This window comes from Anopheles gambiae, chromosome 2, assembly GCF_943734735.2.
Source record: "Anopheles gambiae chromosome 2, idAnoGambNW_F1_1, whole genome shotgun sequence".
NCBI lineage: Eukaryota > Metazoa > Arthropoda > Insecta > Diptera > Culicidae > Anopheles > Anopheles gambiae.
Window position 1 is genome coordinate 48,310,317 of NC_064601.1, and position 11,959 is coordinate 48,322,275.

Here is an 11,959-nt window from a genome sequence, read left to right on the forward strand (position 1 = left end):
GCCCGTGGAACACGAGCAACCCATGAAAGCAGAAGCATATTGAACTGTGGTGTAGAGCACTTCCGAAAGAGCTCGTTCAATCAACAAAACAGCCAAATCAACGCTCCTGGCGAAAGAGTAAAAAACACATACACGAAAGGTCTAATATTTTTTATGTATTCACTCGTTCACATTTTGATCGAACCAGGCAGAAGAAATTGCGTAAATCATCCCTATAGATGTACAAAAATTAATGCAACCATTGGACGCATCGAAAATAACTGCCTTGCTTGTTCTCTAATGACATGGCAATAATTGTCAATCAGTGCAGAGTTTGTGCTATCAATATCGATTTTTTTAAATCAAGAAGATATTGATTTTCATTACAAGAACGCTTTTTTATGAATATCCGATTCGCTCGATTTCCACAGCTTTACATATAAAACAACTAATAGGTGTAGATAAAAAAAACACATGTCCATTGCTCAAAACAAAGGGTAAATGCAACCAATGTGGAAAGAGTCCATTGCGGAAGAATAAGATTGAACCTTGTTTTCACATGATTTATTGATTTGTATGTAACAATTTGGCTTGATACAACATCTACAGCAGAACTTAAAGATGTATTAAAATAATGAAAAAACATTAATGCTCTGGCGATATAACATAACGTAAAATAAAATTTGGTACCTTTTCAAAAGGTAAGATAAAATTAAATCAAGCTTTTCGTCATGTATTAGGAAAAACAGTCAGAACAGTGCAAGTAGACAAAAATGTAAAAGAAATTAAGAAAATGAACATTGTTTTCAATTTCCACTATTTTTAATAATCATTTTAACATCCTTCAAAATGCCGCAAGATCAGCTAGCAGTTTCCATTATTTTTTACTTTTAAAATAACTTACATCCTTGCTCAATCAAGAAAAGCCACAGTCACACCCAACAATAGGAACGATCCTCCTATTTAAGAAACAAATGCTGCACCCAAGTAATTACATTGCCACGCGTTAATAACAAGTCAATCTGGATTAATGTTTGTTCGCTCGGTATCATTTCACGCACCGTCAATTTATGCTATTGATGAAAATGAAGCTAATACCATCCACTGTCCCTAAATCCGTTGGATTAACTAACCGAAAACTTTTCCTCCATGCTCTGTGCTTCCGACACCGTTTGCATCGACACATTTCTTACTTTTGCCATTCGGACGGCAAACTGTCAGCCGAACAGAAAGGAAAGTTTGATTGAATTCCGACCATCCCCAGCACCAGGCTAGTGCACCAAACTTTTCGAACCGCATCATGATTCTTCTTGCAGCGGCGACCAACGGACACCGATCCACTGTTCGTGCAATTAGTGGCAGAAAGCAGCATATTAATCATCAAACAAAGCTATAGGCTGCTTAATACCCCTCAGTCCGTCTTTCCCGGAATGTCCTTGTTTTTTGTGCGTTCGGCTATGAGAGGTTCGCGCATCATGCGATTGAGAAGAGCAAGAAAAGAAAAACAAATGGGAGTAGATTTCGTAACAAACATGATAAAAACAGACTGTTTCTCATTATTGTTTTTACCTCTATTCCTTCCTATTCTAAGACACAACGGTGTCCGACCTACTCCTTGCGGCATTTTCCATCCTACCAGCCACGTGTGATCTATGTTCCAGTTTCATCCACGCTAAAGGAGGTGAAAAAAAGTTTTACCCTAAAGCAGCGCTCTCACGCGCCAAATCCTTCGGAGCGATGAAGAGCTCAAAACTTTGCTCACACCACCAACATCACCCACTCGAAAGCTGCGTGATAAAATGCAATGGTGATGAAACCGCGAAGCGATTATGGTGATCCGCTGACGATGACAACGCTACAAACAACAGGAGGAGAAAACCCAGCATAGACACGTTTTTCCCGCATTCTAATGTGTTTCTATGTCTCAAGTCTTTCACTGTCTCCGGCTTATGGCACACGCAAGTGCAAATGAGGCAGAGCACGCAACCGAAGGATAAGATCTGTACGATGAGTGGAAGAATAGAAGAAACCCCCGATGAAGATGATGTGGATGATGGGGATGATGACGGTGATGATGATTATCATGTTTCATGGGTTGACTTTGATTACACTCCTTTGGCAATGTTGTTGTTTTTTTTTGCGTTAACAATCTACGAAAGGTGGTGAGCAGTTAATAGATGAGAAGATGAGATGGTAAAGATGGGCTGAGCTTGTGCAAAGAAGGCGCAGGTCCATCAAGACATATTACCCGGCCGGGGAGCACAACAAGTATACCCAAAGTTTGATTACTCTGGCACACCAACAATCGTTTTACATGCGAAGGATTTCATTCCTCTCGGTGACTTATTCTCGCATAGAGTGTTACTGTGTTTCCTTTTTTCAGTGCAATCAATGGTCATGTTTACTGTTTTGTGAACATTGAGTCCAATCGAATGTAAACAAAACACATTGTATGGAAGGTCGTAATAGATCAAACGCAAATGGGACCAAGGTTAGGCAAATTTACATTCACATAAAATAAATGGATCAAATTACATCGATAAGGATACCGATGAATGTTTAACCGGCTAATTGATATGCTCGGATAGACTTGCCGAGAGACCGATGGATCCCACTGGTCCACAAAAATGGGCCGCTTAACAACAACCCTCGAGACTTCAAGTGGAGGTAGCATGCTTTTTTGCTCAAGAAACAGAATTCAAGAGCAGCCTAGTAAACTACGCTCCGGGTTTTGAGCTAAAATGTGGTTTTCCCTGGAGAGACAATAAAGAAGGACGACAAAGAAACGTTGATCAAGGATTTTTGTTCAGATGTTTTACTCAATCGCATACCGTCTACATGATCCAGAGCACGGACAGAGAGAAAATTCAAACTGAACGCTCCATAAGAACGATACTGTTCAGGGCATGTGATTGACAAATTTATTAGAAAACTTTTTACACGTTTTTCCTGGTTGGTTCCATTTGAAACCGATAGAGTGGGATTACGTGAAAATGGATAAGGGGGTTTTCTTTCTTATTTGCGTCTTTTTTCTTTTATTGCGGTATAACGAGTACCTCAAGCTAGAGCGACTCGTCTGCATTCAACTTCATCAATCAGAAAACTTTGACAAATATTAGCTGATTTATTGAGTCTGAGCAACAAAAATGTTTAAAAACAATAGCTGCAAAACACAGATAAATCTTTTACATTCGCGCCGAATTTGTCGCTGTTTTAGATGATTTTATCGAAGTTCATTTTAATAGAAATTGTGAAGTTCATTTTATAGTCATCTTAACATCGCATATCATTGAGTGTGCACTATTTCTGGTCAACTTTGTGCTCAATCTTCTCAATCTTCCATCTTTAAACATTGAAATGAGTAGCTTAACGTGAATGCGAATAGACCAAATCACCTCTCATTTGTACGTAATTTTTTATAAAATAAGTAAAACTAAAAGCACAAGTCGTCATACTTTAAATTAATAAAGTAAATAAAACTTAAATTATCTCAAGGGACTTTCCACATATATTAATCTTACTGTTTGTTTTCGGGTTTTATTTATTAGATTTTATTAGGGTTTATTTAGGTTTATTTCATAGCCTAAGTTCGTACAGTTTTTCTGCAATTAATTATAATACAAACTGAAAATGTGCAAATATCTTACAAACTGTTGCATGATTCTCAGAATCTTGGTAGTATAGAGGCTTTATGAATTTTAAAGAAGTGCAGACCGACGAACCATTTTTTTTAAATAATCAGGCTAAAGTTACTATATTACCAGTCATATTCGCGTATTACCAAATCTCAAAATCTTCTCATAATATCCAGCATTTCGAGAAAAATCAAGTGGTTACTATTCCCCTCTAAATTTTGGGTAACTTCTAAAGCCAATTAAGTACTCTAACTGATATATTTCTACCAATAAAATAATAGTATTTAAAAAAAATGATTAATCAAACTAATCCATCTCATTTGCTCCCATACTCTTGCTTTTGAATCTCTCCAGCACTAACCTGGTCGCAGTGCGACGATTCGATTACTCTACACGCGCTACCGACGACTCACTGTACCAACATGATAGAAACACCGTGCGCCGGCGGAATTTACCACACCGACATCGGGCCATTCGATTTCCACGGCATCGAGGACGTCGGCGGTGAAGACTTTGACTATGCGATGGACTGTGGAGATTTCATATTTTAAGCTCATTTCCGAGCATCTTTGCGACAGAAAAGATTGCTAGACGTGAGCGCGTCTAACGTCGAATGCCCCCAGTCCAGGCAGCATCTAGCATCTTTCCCACATGGATCTGTCATTAATAGTATATGAACCAGATGTTTTACAGTGTGTTAAATTAGATGTACATCAACAAAAATCAACAAGGATTCTCCATGTTCCCAAACTACCCATATTGCCTATTAGGGGGGTGTGAAAAGGTATGTAGAATTATCTAAAACACTGTTAGTAGTGTATCACGGACCTATTTACATTTTAACCCTTTTTCAGTTGAAAAAGCACTCTTAGGCAGCTTTATTTTCTTAAGATTAAGTGTTTAAAAATCATTCAGCACAGAGTGAAGCACCGATGGATACTAAATGTATTATTGTTGACTTTGTCAACAAAAACCATACAAACTTAATTTAATGATCATCAACTGTTAATGGAATAATGCACTTTTGGCACATTTTTTGCATTTCTGTGTTGCATACAATTTTGCGTAGCTCGAATCTCTGTCTGTTGCTCATCCTAATATTCACCCTTATCTTCCCTTGCAGCTTACTCACAACAATAAAACATTTCTGGTGCCCAGTTTCAATGTATCCACCGATAGTGTGTAGTTAGTACTGCCGAATGTATGCAACAAAGTACACAATCACATGATACCAACGGCCCACGTAAAGGTACTGCCGAATTCGATCGAATGTTAGAACAAGGATGAGCGATAATCACCAATAGAGTTATGTCGTTCGTAACTGCAAATCTCATCATTGTAGCTTTGCCGGAGAAGGAGGAAGCAAAGTAGGGAGATTCCCTCCGTGGCCGTGTTTAAAACCACTCCACACGAACCTGCAGAGCCTATTGTCCCACGTAGACTGTATATGCTTGTAACGTCATTGTATAGGGTGAACAGAATCGGTGTATTATGTAGACATCCTTGGCCCGGTGTCGTGTTTCGTACAACAGTTACTGAGTGTATGTATGATGGAGTGATAATGATTGATGTTACTGCCTGCACTTCCCTCCCATCCCACCGTGTGCAAATACGTTGCGACACTCCATCACATCTCAACGCAACGGGAATTGTAAGGGTTAGCGGGATTTATGAACAAGAAGAAGAAGAAAACATCAAAATCAAACTGCGTCATCTTAACGCAGCGGGAATGTAAGGGTTAATGGGATTTATGAAGAAGAAGAAGAAAATGTCAAAATCAAACAGCGTATTTGAAGACGCGAACGGTTTGTAATAAATTTTGAAGAAATATAACACCGAATCCAAAAAGCATCTAAATTTAACATAAAACAGTATTGCCTTCCCAAAAAAACAATTAGATAATTCCTGTTTAGAAGTATTGATAAAAGATGCAAACGATCGTTTGATACTTAGCATTCAAATAATAGCAACATTCTATATGCAAAACTGTTGGGCGCAAATGAACCACATACGAGCGGAAGCGTAGCAAAAGTGGAGAAACAAATCAAAAGTAGGTTTAAATGGCTCCTTTCACCCTGACGTTGATAGGATGCGACATATTATTTACCACTCTTGAAATATTCCCGTTTTTGCGATACTCTGCAAAAGAGCGTTCTACCGAAGATAAAGATTTAAACATTGTTGCTGATGAGATGAGATGATTTTTATAACAGAATTACACTTACAAAGAAGTCATTATTTACCATTAGTTCACTCTCTCAGAATGGCGGTGTAATGCACTGCTCGCGGGGAGATTTGTCTAGTGTTTAGAGTTAAGCGATTTTGCTGGGTGGTAAGAAATGCTTATGAAGCAGATCGACAAACAACGCGTACAACAAATCCAAAGACCAATTAATTCTTTCTACCTGTTTTTTGTGAGATCGTTACTCTACCTACTACCTACTCCTAGCAGCTAGTTCGTACAGATGCGTAAGGAGATACGCCACGCAAGCGCGTCCTTATGTCAGACAATTTGTGGTAAAGCTTAATTCTACATTAACTTAACATGGGCCGGTGCCTGTCCAGCCTTTGACCGGACCGGGCAGACCGCAATCGATTGCAGTGGATAACATTAATTCATAACTTGGGAAACTAGAAGCAAAGTGCAAATTTAAAACACACACTTATATGCATCGATCGGGATGTAAGAATTGAAGATTTTTAAACAAACACTCCCACACACATACGTTAGTAAGACTGGCAAGCAGGCGCTGGAAGCGCTTTTTCAACTAACAAAGAAAGAAAAATAACCAAGCTATGCAAGCAATGTGTCAGTTCGAGATATATGTAAGTTTCATTAGATGCAGAGTTTCCAAAAATGTGTAGACATGCTAACGTGCACCAGAAGACTGCTGTCCTCCAATTGGGATGAGGCCATCAGTCTTCGGAAATCGCGTAGTATATTTTAACTCCGAACAATACAATATACTCCCGAAAATCAGTCCCCTCCCCCTGCTCCTAACTAGGTGATAGACAACCTCGGGATGTGTCGAGCTAGCAAGAGGTAGCCAGCAGCTTAATTAAGATTATATTTAAACAAAATACACACACAAAATACGGGTAGAACCTAGCAATCCACTAAACTCCGAACATGGTAGATCGGAAATCATTTTTGAGTACCATTTTTATTGCGATCGCGGATGCAAAATGCGTCGGGTAATTATTGCTAGGAAAACGGGCAACATACAGAGAGTATCCAGCTCACTCACATAATCAAGCTCCAAGCTCCAAGCTCTGACAATTCAGCTCAAAGACCCAGAAACAATAATAGTTGTTAGAGACGCTATTCCAGTATATATAGGAGCAGCGTCGATTTAGAGGTCCTATAGGAGGAACGTATTACAGTAGCATTACAACTAGCCTAAGTAAATGTGTCACCAAAACCATGGAAAACCATATACCAGGAGCAAGTGCGTTGTAAACCAGCCGCTACCGTACCATCCAACCAAATGCATGTAAGCCTAATCAACAAAATACACGGTGTGATATGCAGCATAACAAAAGAAATACGTTGACAATGTAGATTACGATACAATCATGACAAGAGGTATGTGTGTATTTTTGTGTGTAGTCGTCGTGCCTGGTGGCAACCATTAGGTGATGCGAATGGAAGGAAACGAACAAAATCCCTCTCGTATGGAAATTGAAGTGTAGAACACTGCATTAGCAAACACAAAGGTAATTGTAAATGTTTTAGGCATGTTTCAATCGATGTTTAAAACTTATCGACCTTTTAAAGAAACCAGATCGCTAGACGGTAGCGGGTGCGTGACGCATCAATAAAGTGCAGCCCAATCGTATATGCCACATTAAAGCCCATTAACCATATAAACAGCATTAACGCTACTTAAACCACACATAGATTTATATATTTGCCTGCAGAGGAAGCGAGCTCAATTATAAGCATTCAATGTAATAGAAAAGAGAAAAAAATGAGCAAGTGTGCGTTTCCCTTTCCGTGCTAGAGATCCCGCGTGATCAAGCCCCTAAAACGATCGCTGGACGATCGGAGTAAGGTTAGGCGATAGGGTTTGTTGATTGTCGTTAACACTTGATGTTTGTGAGATGTCTTGTACTAGCACATACACGTACACACTAATCATCGATGTCACATTACAGATTCCGGTGCTCTTAACCATACTGGATATTCGGGAAGATTTAAAGAAACCCAAAAAATTCACCACAATTTCTTAGCCTTTGGAAGCCACCGTGCCGGGCGGAGGAAAGGTGTGCAATAAAGCAGTATGTTTTAAGAACGATAAAACTTTGATGAACTTTGATGAAACCGATGAAAAAAACGGATTACTCCAGCACACCCTCCATTTTGATGCCCATTTTGCACTTCTTTAGAACACTCGGCGCTGTTGAGCAGCGTGGCATGTAAAGGAGATGTCGCACTCCTTCCCCATTCCAAACCCCCTTCTAACCCGTTCTTACACCCTTCCCAAGGTTGAACCGTAATTTCGTTGAGTTAGCCAATGTGTTTCGCCCATCGCACCTTTGTGCGCTGCGGATGGCTCATTTTACCTCCAATAACACCCCAATTGCCTGCAGTGGAAACTTTCAAACTTGCTATCTAGCTCACTGGGCTGTAATGCACTCCTCGTTGTAAGTGTAGATCGAACAGGGCAAACTATATTCACAACCGTTTATTTTCATTTCTACAAAGCGTAGGTAGAATAGGAACAAAATGTCATCCATCCCCAACAAGTTCTCAGTTGGTAGTGTTCAAATAACATGCTCCCATTAGTTTGTTAGTATGCCATAACAATTGACTGCCCCTCTATTTTGTGAAATAAACCCAAGTTATAAATTAGCAGAAAAACCCCCATCAGTTTTTTTGAGTGAGTGAAATATACGAAAAACGCAAATTATGCGCCAAAACTTCACGAACGGGTAAGTTTATCTAAAAAAAAATTGTTCATTTTAGAGAGGTTCAATGTTCGTAATTCGAGAAAGAGCATCGATTTTCTTCCAGACCATCCAGAGTTAATATATAAACAGTGCTGCAAAATGTCATGAGCATCGCGTGATGATCACCACCGACAACAATAAACACATCCGTGGCAACTTAATGCTCATTTCTGATACTCAATTAAAGTGCGTCATGACATGCCGAACACAACATGCCAGTGCTTGAGTCAAACGCGATACTCTGACTAACACGCTGAGCTTAATACCGTCACAAGCATAATGAACAGTGGCCTTTTCTGGCAATAAACAGTGCTGCCAAATGCCACTGTTTCAGTCACTTCAACAACCATGACATACACTCTCACATACACAACTGTGATGATCAGGGGTGAGACTCAAACAGTTGGTGCGACCATCACATGCTTGGTGACATTTTCAACTCTTGGTCACTCACTTGATCATGACATTTTCTCCCATGACAATCACGACATTCTTGGAACATACTTGGCGAATGGTCCCAAACAACATAATGCAAATGAGCATGCTTTCTCGCTCTGTCTGCTTTGATGTCTGATGGTGCATGTCTGATGGTCTGTTAGGTAGAACCAAAGTGAGTTGATATATCAGGTGGGCTTATCCAGTGCAATTTGACGTCTAAAAACGAAAATAGGAAGAAAACCTGGTTTGACAGTTAGATCCATAACAAACTGGGTGCTTTGATGATTCCGTGCACTTTTTTCTACGTTTTATCCCAAGTTTTCACAATTTTATACGATATTTGAGAACAATCAGAGGTCTGTTAAATGAAACAAAATGATATATTCAATAGCACTGTGATAAGTTCCTTACTTTAAGTATGATACCGTATTTGGTCCGATTGGTACACTGCTCCTTGCTTGCTGACTGAACGGATTCAATAATTGTTTCCTATATATCAGATTTTGCTATGGAAATGTGTTGTTGTAATCCAGTAACCTTCAGATCATCATTTTAATCCAAGAACTGGCCGTCACGTAAGTTTTTTTAGCTTCTTTCTTCGTACTACGCCTGAGTAAAACCACATACCATTTCTGCGAGATACTGTTAAAACTTCAAGACATACTATATTTTGTTATGGAACAAATTGTCTAATTGTGTGTCGATGTATTGGTGAGGAAGAACACTATAAGCCCACCTGATATGTACACTCACTTTGGGTAGAACAGTAAAACATTTGAGCGAAAAAGCATGCTCATTTTGTTTCTTGGAACCTCTCTCACGCATCGCAGATCTCCCATGACTACCGTAATGACCACCGACAGAAAAGGCCGTGACCAAGTGACTAGCCAAGAGATGGTTGCACAAAATGTCACCAAGCATGTTGTTGTGATTAGAAAAATGAATTAAAAGCTTGCTTAATGTAAATTAGCACCTTGATGAGTACAAAGCTGGAAATGTGTTATTAATAGCTTAGGCCAAAACAATTTGATAAAATTGCCAGATAAATTGTTATTTGCAGAAAAATAAGAGACCATTTCAACGGGAGAAGACGTATTAAGACGTGTTTCCAACCATTTCCACCTCGGATTGACCGTCGTAAGACGCACCGTACTCGCCGGACATGATTTATTAAGCATTATTATCATCCTTCCCCGTCTGGAAAGTCCCATCATATTGTTTAGCCAAATCGAAGCAGCAGGCTTAACTAACAAGTCTCGAGGATAATATAATGTAGAGCGTGTGTACCAATCAGGTTATATATGGATATGTTGAATATCTATGTCATCTATATACTATGTCATCAAGATACCGACAAATACAAATACTAATTGCATTTCAAGGTACCAATTATGTCTACAGTGTCCCTAACAATTTACCATAGCTGAACTAATTGTGTGTATAGGCCTATTATATATTTACACCAACAATCATTTCTGACATGTGATGTGGTTAATCACTCTGAAGTGTTACTTTCTTAATCAACTGGTAACACAAGGACTATTCATGCTAGAATACATTCAATATTACCTGGCATTCCTTCATATCGCCGGGAAGCTACAAGAGACGTAGAGGTGGACAAAATAGGATCCAGTGCTTGAATCGCTTTAAATAAAGAATCGTAGCCATTATTCAATATGTAACACTTTAGGCTTCGAAAATAACAACGAGAAACGCGCTACATGTGGGTCCTTAGCTATAATTTTGTAAGACATGATGAATGGGGATTTCTATGGAGATTGGCAGGTAGAGAGTTCTGGTTTCTAAGGATTTTGTATAAAATTTTGAACTCCCTAGCTGTTAATTGAAGATTTGTCAAAGAACACTGGAAAGACCGACCTGCTGTAACTTATCGACGTTCAGACATACTAAAAAAAGGCACATTTTCGATTAATTGTAGTTAAATTTTGATGTTGTTTAATAACTAACATTTTGTTGACCAAAATGATGTTTTCAGATAATATGATGGTTAGATGTCTTAAAACCTTTAATCTCTTACGGTGCTGCTTTTAGCAAAAACGTAAAAGATGCCAAACATTTTGGATACACATTTTAAAAGGATGGTATTTTACAAACGGATGTGGTCAGTACAGAACCAAATGACCAAAGCTCAAATATTTTTAAACATTCACATTTGATTTTAAAAATCAATCCGTTACGTTGGAACATAACTTGACTATTTTAGAGCGAAAATATAGTTTTTTTTTTATAGCAAAAATTGTGATATTGCCACATTTGGTACACTAACCCTATTTGTTTTCTTGAGATAAGCTACTTTTTCAGTAAGATCCTTGTTAAAATAAACGTACCCTAGTTTATTTTCCTTTCTCCTGATTTTCGTACTGAAATATACATTTACTATTGCCCTTCAGTAATGTAATTCCATGTCTGAGTCTTGAATATCTCGAGTAGGAGATTCTTTATCCAAGCTTCGTTCAATGCCTCTCTTTATGTTCCTTCCTTTTCCTTAATACTCGGCGTTCTTTATATATCCCAACTGGTTGTACGACTATTGGTCCTATTGATGCACTAGTACGCGCAGTGAGTATTTTCAACAGCTTGTCCAACCATTTTGACCATCGACTAAAATCCTATTATTTTTATAATTTTTTCCTATTAGTATTATTTTTGTATGTGTTTGTTGTATTATTTATTTTTTTGTCCTTGTGTAGCTGTCAGTTAAGTTTAAGATTATTGCAACTTTTTTCTTTTTCTTTTAATTTATTCGTTTTTTCATAAATATTTTTTTAAAATTTTAAGAAATAATATTTAGTTGTATAGCAAATTACTTGAAAGCCCTTATAGTAAAACATACATACATAAAATACACTGAAAAAAAACGAACATTTAAATGTAATATTAAATAAAATAAATATATTATAAATATAGGTTTTTCATACTAACGACGTTTTTTT

At 38.2% G+C, this 11,959-nt stretch overlaps 1 protein-coding gene across 1 annotated transcript in view; it reads left to right on the forward strand.

The window, feature by feature from the left end:
- The window catches only part of LOC11175992 (uncharacterized), a 49,830-nt gene extending 41,027 nt beyond the window's left edge, over positions 1-8,803 (forward strand). The window contains exons 9-10 of the mRNA XM_061652470.1: positions 3,969-4,398; positions 4,738-8,803. Coding sequence (XP_061508454.1) covers positions 3,969-4,165 — 197 coding nt within the window. The 3' untranslated portion in view covers positions 4,166-4,398; positions 4,738-8,803. The remainder of the gene's footprint in view (positions 1-3,968; positions 4,399-4,737) is intronic.
- The last annotated feature ends 3,156 nt before the right edge of the window (positions 8,804-11,959 follow it).